The following is a 12,365-nucleotide window of genomic DNA, read 5'->3' on the forward strand; positions in this document are numbered from 1 at the left end:
TCTGCCCTCTCTCAGCCATCTTGAAGTAAAGAAGACCGTCACACCAGGTTGGCACTTTGACCGTTCTTGGTAGCATTAGGCAGTAAGTGGTCCCAGTCCCCAGCAGGTGGACATGCAGACCTAGCTTGACTCAGAAGTGAAGACAGCCAAGCCCTGCTGCCCCGAAGGCACAACTGTCAGGGCCTCCACCTCCCCACCCCCACGGGTGGGCTTCTGGAAGTGGATCTCAAGGATGTCATGCAGTTCCTGGGTGTCCAGGACATCGGGAATATTTGTCACCAGCACTGAATGAGGGGCTTGCTGGAATTTGATCTAGAAAAAGAGACAGGAAATGAATGAATTGCAAGGGCTCATGGGAATGCAGGGCAGTGGCGAGCAGAGGCTGGAACAAGGACCATCCCACAAAAAACATGGGATGAGTCTGGAAGCTCAGGCTCCTGTGTAGGCCGGAGAGGCTGGGGGGCCTTGAGCTCTCCCCGACAAGGAGACGCTTCCCCAGCCCCACCTTCACGTACCTCAGCTTTCTGGATCTCACCACTCACATAGGGAGAGACCCTCAGGAGGACCTGCTGCCGGCCCAGTGGAACTCTGAACTGGCCAATCTGGCATAAGTGCTGGGCCACTGTGAGAGACAGGGAAGGGTGGCCTTGAAGGCTTTTCTTCTCGAGTCTCATGCACCCCCTGGCCCCCTACCTCTTCTGTAGGACCCTTACCTTCTTCATCAGCAAACCCTAGCATGACGGTCCCTTGCAGCATCTCCCGAGTCTCTACATCCCCACCTCCATTCTTGGCCTTGCCAAAGAAGATCTCCAGCTTGTCCAACAGTTCCTCCTCGCTCAGCCGAAGTCCAGCTGGAAAGCCACTAACGAGCACCCTGTGGTTATCTGGCTGGCTGGACACCTAGCAGGAGACAGGGCAGGCTCAGCTGACCCACTCATCCATAGGACCCAAATGCTGAATCCCACCTGTTGCATGGAGGACCCTGCCACTCTGTCACCTGAATGTTGGTCACCACAGGCAGCTCCAAGGGCTGGACCTGCACCCGCAGCCGGCAGTCCTCTATGTTAACTCTGTGTTCCTTTTGTTGTAGCAAGCGATCCACCACTGTGGGTAGAGGGACAGGGTCACTATTAGGAGACCTTATGATCTCCCCTCGGAGCCTCCCCACACACCAAGGCTAACCTTTGGGGTCCTCAAAGGTGACCAGAGCAGAACCTTCAGGCAGAGGGCAGCAGACCTTCAAGTTAGAAACTACAAACTTGGGCACTTGCCTGCCCTGCTTAGTTTGGCCTTGGAATACCAGGGGAACTTCAGGTACCGGGAATGGGATCTGGAGGTTGGGAGAAGGAGGTACGTAACAACCTTGAAAAGTAGGAGAGGTCCCCACCACTCCCCTTCTGGGCAGAATGTGTCCCCCAATTCTGTTTGATTGATGTGCAGTGCAGAAAGCCTTCATAGAAGAGCTGGATTGTGTGGATACAGGCACGACACACCAGCCACTTTTCTTTTTCTTTTTTTTTTTTTTTTTTTTGGTTTTTTTCGAGACAGGGTTTCTCTGTATAGCCCTGGCTGTCCTGGAACTCACTTTGTAGACCAGGCTGGCCTCGAACTCAGAAATCCGCCTGCCTCTGCCTCCCGAGTGCTGGGATTAAAGGCGTGCGCCACCACGCCCGGCACCAGCCACTTTTCATACAAGCTCTCATCCTCATGCAAGCCTGAGAGGTAGGTAACTTCACCTCACAGATGAGAAAACTGAGATCAAAGAGCTCAAACAATGTTCTTGAGCTCACATAGCAAGGAAATAATTAAATATATGCATGTGCGTGTCCATGTGTGTGTGTGTGTATCTCCAGGTACCTGTCCAGGCCAGGAGAGGGTGTTGTTTCTCCTGCAACTAGAGTTACAGGTAGTTATGAGCTGCCCCGTGTAGGGGCCAGGAATTGAACCTATGTCCTCTGCCAGAGCTGCAAAGTGTTCACCACTGAGCCATCTCTTCAATCCCTTTCTACCACCAGGAATACCTCAGTTCCCACCTGACCTTGGTTCTGGGAGAGCCTGTGCGCTCCCTTTTGAGCTGCTGCAGCTCCTGCAGCCTCGTCTTGAGCCTGGCTTGCTCCTCCTGAAGACTGTAGAGGACCTGTTGGAGCAGAAGGGAATAAGAAGATAACCATCAGCCTTTCTAGAACCTGGAGGAGGGAGCGGGGGCTGGGCTGGGCTCTCCAGAGCAGAGATGATGTTCAAATCTCTGAACACTCCCAACCCCTTTTTCCTGGCCTGGTCCTAACCCAGTCTACCCAGGGGGCCTGCAGCAGCTACAACTGACTCACAAGCCAGGTCCAGAGCCTAGCTCAAGTTACAAGGCCCTGGACAGGGCAATCCTGGCGCAAAGAGATTTGAAAGCAACTGATCCTCGAGAAGGAGCCAGGGCTTACAGTAGCAAGGCTTCAGACCATTTTGCTAAATGTTGTTCTAGGGATTGAACCCTGGTCTTTCTCTTTCTCTCTGTCTCTGTCTCTGTCTCTCTCTCTCTCTCTCTCTTTGGTTTTTGGAGACAGGGTTTCTCTGTGTAGCCCTGGCTGTCCTGGAACTCACTTTGTAGACCAGGCTGGCCTGGCCTCGAACTCAGAAATTCACCTGCCTCTGCCTCCCAAGTGCTGGGCCTGGCTTGAACCCTGATCTTTCAACCTGGCATTCAAGGTGCACACTATCACTGAGCTCCGCGCCCCGGACTGTTGGTTAATATTTACTGAGCTAGCTCTGTTTGCTTGCTTTCTACATTTATTTGGGTGAGGATCCCTGAGGACTCCAACTCTGCGGAGTCCGTTCTTTCTTTCCTCCCTCCCTGAGGGTTCTGAGGATTATACTCAGGTTGCCAGGCTTGCTCAGCAAGCACCTTTCACCCCTCTTTTCTCCACCTCCTCTTCTTCCTCCTTCTTCTGACGATAAAAGTCTCAAGTAGCAGGCTGGGCATGGTAGCACATGCCCTTAGTCCTAACGCCTAGGGCTACACAGAGAAACACTGTCTCAAAAAGGAAAACAAAAGCAACAACAACAACAAAAACCAAAAAAACAAAACTCAGGTAGCCCAGGCTGGCCTCATACTTTTTATGAAGCCGTGGGTGATCTTGAACTCCAGTTTCCACCTACCCAGAACTGAAATTCCAGGCATGTACCACCGTGCCTGATTTATGCAATACAAGGATTGAACTCAGGACTTTTCTAAGTACATATTCTATCCAACTAAGCTACATCTCCAGGCGGAGTAGTCATGTACAGTCATGTACAGAAGTCCCAATTGGACTTCTACTCACCACATAGCTCAGGCTAGCCTCAACCTCACAGCAAGCCTACATCAGCTTGCAGAGTTCAGGTATTACAGGCATGAGCTGCCCGACCCATAAACTAAACCTTTCAAAATGACTGTTCCACTCAATTCTTGTTACAATGCTATGGATGTAACTGTCTTGTCCCGACTTTACAGATGAAGGGATGAACTGAAAAAGGTTAAAGGATTTGTCAAAAGTCATTCAGCCAGGCCAAATGATGCCGGAAGGCTCTGTCAATCAGCGTTTCCCAGGGAAGAAATGAAGTCCAGAGTGGAGAAGGAATTTGCATATCCCAGCTTTCCTCTTTCCACACACCAAGCAGCCTTTCAGGCTGGTGTGCGTTGGAGCGAGTCCAAACAGAACAGCCACAGAACAGAGAGGGAGGAATACCCATGAATGCACCTTTGTTTGTGGGAGAGTGCAGACATTGGCTGGCAGAGCTCAGGAGGGCATGAGGAAACCTGATAATTAAGACTGACCCAGAGAATGTCAGCTTTACTTGGAATGATCCAACCTGACTCCATCTCTGTATCCCCAATGTCTAGAGAAGTCTCTGGAACAAAACAGGCATCAGTAAACGTGCGACAAGTGAAACGCGTGACAGGATAGGAGCCCCTCACAGGTGTCGCTGAAGACACTCCGTGTTTGTTCCGTTTGGAGCAGAAGAAAACTAGAGCTTGAACCACATTATGTCTGCTCAGGAATGGTGAAAGGTTCCTGTTTATAGCTGTGACTCAGAGGTTACGGTGTTTGAGGGCCAGTAAGATGACACCAGGGAGTCAGGATCTCTGTGGGACAATGAGGAGTGGTTTTATATTTCTCCACAAAGATGTGGTTCCAATAATCTCTTTTTTTTTCTTTTTAGAAATAATTTTTGTTGTTGTTTTGTTTTTGTTATTTTGTTTTGGGTGTTTGTTTGTTTTGGTTTTTTGTTTTTTTTGTTTTTTGTTTTTTTTTTTGGTTTTTCGAGACAGGGTTTCTCTGTATAGCCCTGGCTGTCCTGGAACTCACTTTGTAAACCAGGCTGGCCTCGAACTCAGAAATCCGCCTGCCTCTGCCTCCCGAGTGCTGGGATTAAAGGCGTGCGCCACCACGCCCGGCTGTTTTGGGTTTTTTTAAGACAAGGTTTCTCTGTGTAGCCCTGGCTGTCCTGGCTCTCACTCTGTAGACCAAGCTGGATTTTTCCCTGCCTCTGCCTCCTGAGTTCTGGAATTAAAGGTGTGTACCACACAGTTGATCTGGTGTATGTGTGAGTGTGTGTGTGTGTGTGTGCAAAAGAGAATGTACATACACATTTGTACACATCCACACATGTGGAAGTCTAAGAACAAGGCAGATGTCAGTTCTCTCCTACCTTGTTTGAGACAAGGTCTCTCAGGTGTCACCACTGTACAGACTAGGCTAGCACTGGACTTCTGCGGACTTCCCTGTCTGTAGCTACCACCTTGACATTGGAGTACTGGTGTTATAGATGCAAGATACTATGCCCAGCTTTACTTGGGCTCTAGGGATTCAAGCCCAGGCCCTCTGAGCCATGTCCCCTACTATGTAACATTTTATCTTTTTAAACCTATTATTGGTCATGTACATTTTCATTTTTCTCTTTTTTGTATTGATGTTTTGGATACAAGGTCTCTAGATAGCCCAGCTAACCCTAAACACCAACAATCCTCCTGCCTCAGCCTCCAGAGCACTGACTGGAATCATGGGAATGCACCATGTTCCTGCCTTTCCCCTGTTAGAGAAGATGCTACAAGAGTAATCCTTGCGGGCTGGAGAGATGGCTTAGTGGTTAAGAGCACTGACTGCTCTTCCAGAGGTCCTGAGTTCGATTCCCAGCAACCATATAGTGGCTCACAACCATCTGTAATGGGGATTTGATGCCCTCTTCTGGGGTGTCTGAAGACAGCAACAGTGTACTCACATATATGAAATAAATAAATACATCTTTAAAAAACAATCAAACAAAAATAGTAATCCTTCACAGTGGGATGAGCCTGTTGTGAGTAGAAACCACTGTTAATCCAAAATGCACTAGCATTTGGGCTGACCAAAACCACAAGAACCAACACTGGAGCCAAAAAGGACCAGAACCACCTGCAGCTGATTCCCTACGCTAACGACACAACAACACTACTACAACAAGCCACTACGAAGTTTGCTATTTGGAACACAGTAGAGGTTGCTGCCGCCAGGACCATTTCTGAAGTAAGTGTCTTTGATGGTCCTGTGCTTGCCAGACTTTAGGTGGAGCTCATGACTGCACGAGCCGTTTCATTCATAGTAAGGTGGTCAGGAATCATTTTCCTGAAGCCTGGAAGGACTGAACACCTCCACCTGATTCAGATTTGCTACCAAAGCCCATGTGAAAAAAAAAAAAAAAAAAAAAACTTCCTTCATAAGAAAGAACACCAAACATCTGAGAATCATTAAATTATACTTGCAAGAAATGCATTGCATAAACCAGTTGTGGTAAGCCTACAGTCCCAGCACTAGGGAGGCTGAAGCAGGAAAACTGAATATGAGGCCAGCTTGGGTTACATATCCAGACCCTGTCCCAGTAAATAAGTAGGAAGGGAAAACGGCAAGCACCATACAGAGAAAGTACTCTGAATTCACTTGCCGTGGTTTAGCGTGGCAGACATCAGCTGCCACCCGCATGACTCCGTGCCGTACACAGAGATAACATCATATCACAAATGGAAAAGATCAAAATTCAAAGAGCACTTCCCAGCTAGGTGTGGTGGAGCGCGACTTTAACCCCAGCACTGGGGAGGCAGGTGGAACTCAGAGAGTTTGAGCCCCATCTGGTCCACACATGGAGAGTTACAAGCCAAACAAATCTGCATGGTGAGACTTTGCCTCAAAAGCAAAACAAAAGTAAACAGCGAGAGAAGACACTCCCTGCTGAGTGTGTGAGCGCTAACTTCTCTTTTTTTTTTTTTTTTTTAAAGATTTATTTATTTGCCGGGCGTGGTGGCGCACGCCTTTAATCCCAGCACTCGGGAGGCAGAGGCAGGTGGATTTCTGAGTTCGAGGCCAGCCTGGTCTACAAAGTGAGTTCCAGGACAGCCAGGGCTGTACAGAGAAACCCTGTCTCGAAAAACCAAAAAAAAAAAAAAAAAAAAAAAAAGATTTATTTATTTATTATATGTAAGTACACTGTAGCTGTCCTCAGACACTCCAGAAGAGGGCGCCAGATCTCGTTGCGGATGGTTGTGAGCCACCATGTGGTTGCTGGGATTTGAACTCTGGACCTTGGGAAGAGCAGTCGGGTGCTCTTACCCACTGAGCCATCTCACCAGCCCGAGCGCTAACTTCTGATCATTGCCTTTATGATAAATATAACTGTTAATTGCTTAATCCAAATGCTCCAGTTGCTAAACTTCTGTGATTTACTGTCCCTCCCATGCCGTCCTTCCACCCCAATCCCCACGTTGGGGACAGAAGCACGGACTTATGTTAAGCACATGCGCTGTCCCAGAGCTGCACCCCAGCCTACGGGGTGATTTTCTGATACTTAACTGAGCGTCCCATCTACACCTGACACAGAACTAGTCCTCAGGAGTCACTGATCCACTTCCCCCACCTGCTGGATAAATAGCATGAGGCTAAAATTTGGGGGTTGGGGGCGCTGCTGGTGAGATGGCTCAGTGATAAAAGCACAAGATACATAGGACTGATGACTTGAGTTTGACCCCAGATCCCGTGGTGGGAGGAGAGAACTTCCGGAAAGTTGTCCTGTGACTGGCACATGCTCACCATGGCAAGTGTACACACGCACGCACGCACACACACACACACACACACACACACACACACACGCACGAACGCACACACACACACACACACACACACACACACAAACAATAGTAATAGAGATTATGAAGTGATTAAAAGACACGTTATTGGCAGGGCTGGAGAGGGGACTCAGCAGTTCAGAGCACTGACTGAACTTGCAGAGAACTCAGGTTTGGTTCCCACCATCCCACATGTTGGCTCATGAGCATCCTTAACTCCCCTGGAGGATTCCAATACCCTCTTCTGACCTCTGAGGATTCCAGCCATGCACATGGTGCAATACATACATGCACATTATACAATACATACAAAACACTCATACACACAAGATAAGATAAATAAACCTGGGGCTGGAGACATGGCTCAGCAGTAAAGAACACTGGCTGATCTTGTAGAGAGTCTAAATGTAGCGAATTAAATATCAGTTTAATTCCCAGTACTCATGGGGTGATTCACAATCATCTACTGTAACTCCAGATCCAGGTAACCTAACACCATCTTCTATCCTCCATAGCTACAGGGCACGCAAGGGCATGTTACAGGCAAGACACCTATATATAAAATGATAAAAGATAAAAATAAATCTTTCGGGCTGGAGAGATGGCTTAGTGGGTAAGAGCACTGACTGCTGTTCCGAAGGTCCTGAGTTCAAATCCCAGCAACCACATGGTGGCTCACAACCATCCATAATGAGATCTGATGTCCTCTTCTGGGGTGTCTGAAGACAGCTAGAGTGTACTTACCTATAATAAATAAATAAATCTTTAAGCTTTAAAAAAAATAAATCTTTCAGAAAAGATAAAGTTAATCTAAAACAAATTTATTGTTATTGTTTATTTTTTGGTTGAGACAGGGTTTTTCTGTGCAGCCCTGGAACTCATTCTGTGTGTGTGTCACCACTGCCTGGCTCTAAAGCAATTTTTTAAAAAAAGACAAGGGCCTGCAGAGATGGCTCCGCTGTTACAAACACTGCTGTTCTTGCAGAGGACCTATGTCAGTTACCAGAATCTTTTTTGGGTTTTTTTTTTTTTGGAGTTTTGTTTTTTTTTGTTTTTTTGTTTTTTGGTTTTTTGAGACAGGGTTTCTCTGTGTAGTCGTGGCTGTCCTGGAACTCACTCTGTAGCCCAGGCTGGCCTCGAACTCAGAAATCCGCCTGCCTCTGTGTATGTGTGTTTTGCCCATAGGTCTGAGTACCATGTGCATATAGTACCAGAGGGGGCCAGAAGAGGGCACCAGATCCCCTAGAAATGGAATTACAGAAGGTTGTTGGGTTCCAGGTGAGTGCTAGGGATGGAACTCTGTTCTTCTGGAAGAACAATCAGCGCTCTTAACCACTGAGCCATCTCTCTAGTGGAATTGCCAGGATTTAAAAAGAAAAAAAAAAAAAAAAAGGCCCAGCAGTGGTAGAGCACACCTTCAATCCCAGCACTTGGGAGGCAGAGGCAGGTGGATTTCTGAGTTCAAGCCCAGCCTGGTCTACAGAGTGAGTTCTAGGACAGCCAGGGCTACACAGAAAAACCCTGTCTCGAAAAACAAACAAACAAAAAAATCTGTATATTTTTAAATTGTTTACACTTATGGGTGTTTTGCAGGCATGTATGTCAGTGTACCACATGCATGCCTGGAGAGGCCAGAAGAGGGCACTGGATCCCCAGGAAGTAGAACTAGAGTTATGAATGGTCCTTAGCCAACAGGCTGGTGGTGGGAACTGAAGTTGGGTTCTCTTCAAGAGCAGCACATACTCTGAACTGCTGAGCCAACTCTCCAGGATGTTACTTCACTTTTCAAGACAGGGTCTCTCACTCACTAACCTAGAGCTGTTTCAGTAGGGCTGGGTGGCTCACCAGCAAACCCCACGGCTATGCTTGGATACAAGCATATGCCACTGTGCTATTTTTTTTAAAAAGATTTATTTACTTATTTTATGTATATGAGCACACTGTAGCTGTACAGATAGTTGGTGGGATTGAATTTTAGGACCTCTGCTCACTCCGGTTAACTCTGCTCGCTCAGTCCCTGCGCATTCCAGCCCAAAGCTTCATTTATTATTATACAGTGTACTTATGTACACTGTAGCTGACTTCTGACACACCAGGAAAGGGCGTCAGCTCTCATTATGGATGGTTGTGAGCCACCATGTGGTTGCTGGGGTTTGAACTCAGGACCTTCAGAAGAGCAGTCAGTGCTTACCCACTGACCCATCTTGCCAGCTTACTGTGCTATTTTTTTGTTTTGTTATCTCAGTTCTTTTTTCTTTTAATCTTTTTTTAAAAGATTTTATTTATTTATTATATGTAAGTACACTGTAGCTGTCTTCAGACACACCAGAAGAGGGAGTCAGATCTCGTTAAGGATGGTTGTGAGTCACCATGTGGTTGTTGGGAATTGAACTCAGGACCTCTGGAAGAGCATTTAGTGCTCTTAACCACTGAGCCCCTCTTCTCATACTCTTAAGGTAAGCAGTTTATAGACTGAGCTAGCTCCCTAGCCTTCCCTCTAGGTATCCTTGTGAAGAAGTTTAATATCCCTACCTAGTAAGTAAAGAGATATGGATTAGACTGTCAACTTTAGAAAAGCTAATGTTTGGAGCTAGGCGGTGGTGGCGCAGGCCTTTAATCCCAGCACTCAGGAGGCAGAGGCAGGTGGATTTAGAGTTCGAGGCCAGCCTGGTCTACAAAGTGAGTTCCAGGACAGCCAGGGCTACACAGAGAAACCTGTCTCGAAAAACCAAAAAAAAAAAAAGAAAAAAAAATAAAAGCTAATGTTTGGTCCAGTGCAACATGTCTGAAGAAACTAAGGTCTGAAACCAGGCAGGTTGGCTCTTCAATATTGCTCTTTTTCCTTATTTGGCTCCAAATCTCTCTCTTTTTATTGTATCTGAAGTTTTCGGTGCCAGAGAACTAATAACAGGAGGCAGAGCTGCATTGGATTCCTCCTCGCAGGTGGCTGCCCACTGTGCTTCCTCCTGAGGCCTCACTGGCTGTTGGCAGGCAGACTTCACAACTTAACCTAGCCTAACTGAGGTGGTCTCAGTCAGAGGCACTTAGAAGGACCACCTGTCCCAGAGAGGACCAATGGTCAGGTTGACATGGCATTTGGAAGGGAGGAGTTTTTGGCTGGGAAGTACCTCAGAGTACTCCCTTTGCTGTTCAGAATAGCCAGAAACCTTTGATGCTCACAGCTCTCTACAACCCCGAAGCATACATCCACATAAAGAATTATCAAGGCTGGGCAGTGGTGGAGCACACCTTTAATCCCAGCACTTGGGAGGCAGAGGCAGGTGGATTTCTGAGTTCGAGGCCAGCCTGGTCTGCAAAGTGAGTTCCAGGACAGCCAGGGCTACACAGAGAAACCCTGTCTTGAAAAACCAAAAAGAATGATCAAGGTCCTTACTTTAGGTGTCAGAGTCCTGGTTTTGACAATAGGTAAATGACAAGATCCACAGGCCAAGGTACCCTAAGCTCTGTACTTCTCTTCCACCCTTAGCAGGCCTGAGCTGAGCAGGTCTAAGCCTAGAACACTGTCTTCCCGCCCTCCCCACAAGCGGCAAATGCTCCCCTGCTCCCGTACTTACAGTTTGCAGGGTCACAGACATGGCTCTCACTCTGGCAGAAGCTGGGGCTTCAGAGCAGGGTTGGCAGTGGAGAGTTCTGAAGGACTAAACTCTTTGTCCCCTCAGAGGTGGCTCTGGTCTCCTCAGCCTCCAGCAGTGTCCAAAACACACTTCCACTGTTGTTGCTTGCTTGCCGGCCTCACTTCCACTTTCATTTCTGTGAATTCAGCCTGTGAGCATACAGCCCCACCCTTGGGCGGAGCCTTCCAAGTCATCAAATCTAACTACCCAGTCAGGCACGTGCTCCTGGGGCCGCAAAGGGAAGACTTTCCCAGGCAGCCAGTTCTAGCAGAAACCAATTGGTAGGATTCTTAAGACTTCCAGACAGACAGGCTCTCAGTACTGCAGCTCTAGCTGGCTTCACACTACTGAGATCTGTCTGCTTCTGCCTCCAAAAAGCTGTGATTAAAGAACTGTGAGTCACGTGGTGGCAGCACGTCTATGATGCCAGTATTCAAAGAGGCAGGCGGATCTCTGTGACCAGTCAAGCCTAGTCTACAGAGTGACTTTTCAGGGCAGCCACAGGTACACAGAGAAACCCTACCTCCAAAACCCAAAATATAAAGGCCACAGCTGTTGAGTACCAGAGGACCTAGGTTCAACTCCCAGTATCCACATGGCTGTTGGTAACCTTTTTCTTTTTAAAAAGATTTATTATATGTAAGTACACTATAGCTGTCATCAGACACTCCAGACCAGGGAGTCAGATCACATTGCAGATGGTCTCGAGTCACCACGTGGTTGCTGGGAATTGTACTCAGGACCTTTGGAAGAGCAGTCGGTGCTTTTTGTTGGTTTTATTGTTTCCGAGACAGGGGTTTCTCTGTGTAGCCTTGGCTGTCCTGTAACCATGCTGTCTTGTAGACCAGGCTGGCCTGGAACTCGCCTGCCTCTACCTCCCAAGTGCTGGGATTAAAGGTATGAGCCACAACTGTCTGGCACAGTCAGTGCTTTTAACCACTAAGCCATCTCACCAGCCCAACTAAAAAGTACTTTTATTTATATGAGCACACAGTAGCTGTCTTCAGAAACACACCAGAGTAGTGCATCAGATCCTATTACAGATGTGAGCAGGTGTTGTGGGCCACCATATGGTTGCTGGGATTTGAACTCAGAGCCTCTGAAAGAACAGTCAGTTCTTTTTGTTTTGAGACAGGGTTTCTCTGTATAGCCCTGGAACTCACTTTGTAGACCAGGCTGGCCTCGAACTCGGAAATCCGCCTGCCTCTGCCTCCCAAGTGCTGGGATTAAAGGAGTGCGCAACCATGCAGGCTCAGTCAGTGCTCTTAACTGCTGAGTCATCTCTCCAGCCCCCCTCTCCCCTCCCAGTTCACAACTCCCAAGTTTTGACACCCTCAGACATACACAAAGGCCAAAATAAAACCACATCATGAGAAAAAAAAAAAGCCCAGCACATCCAGATCTTTAAAAATTGTTTATTGTATGGGTCCCCAGGCACCACTGTGCAGGCTTGGGAATAGGACTTGGTGTACATCAGGGTTAGGCTTCTGCCCTCTTATAAAACCAGAGCATGGGCTGTGTATGTGACATCAGTGCTGGGAAACAAAACTCCAAGAGCAGAGGTTTTTTTTTTTTTTTTTTTCTCTCGAGACAGGGTTTCTCTG

At 47.6% G+C, this 12,365-nt stretch overlaps 1 protein-coding gene across 1 annotated transcript; it reads right to left on the reverse strand.

The window, feature by feature from the left end:
• Positions 1 to 48: 48 nt before the first annotated feature.
• On the reverse strand, positions 49 to 10,922 carry Ifi35 (interferon induced protein 35). The gene is made up of 7 exons (XM_021177650.3): positions 10,702 to 10,922; positions 2,039 to 2,137; positions 1,183 to 1,330; positions 998 to 1,104; positions 714 to 900; positions 516 to 622; positions 49 to 312 (listed from the first exon to the last, which is right to left on the reverse strand). Exons 1-7 carry the CDS (start codon positions 10,720 to 10,722, stop codon positions 121 to 123), a joined length of 861 nt encoding a protein of 286 aa, XP_021033309.1. The 5' UTR covers positions 10,723 to 10,922; the 3' UTR covers positions 49 to 120.
• Positions 10,923 to 12,365: the final 1,443 nt, after the last annotated feature.

This window comes from Mus caroli, unplaced genomic scaffold (assembly GCF_978045245.1).
Source record: "Mus caroli unplaced genomic scaffold, Mus_caroli_1 scaffold_13, whole genome shotgun sequence".
NCBI classification, from domain to species: Eukaryota; Metazoa; Chordata; class Mammalia; order Rodentia; family Muridae; genus Mus; species Mus caroli.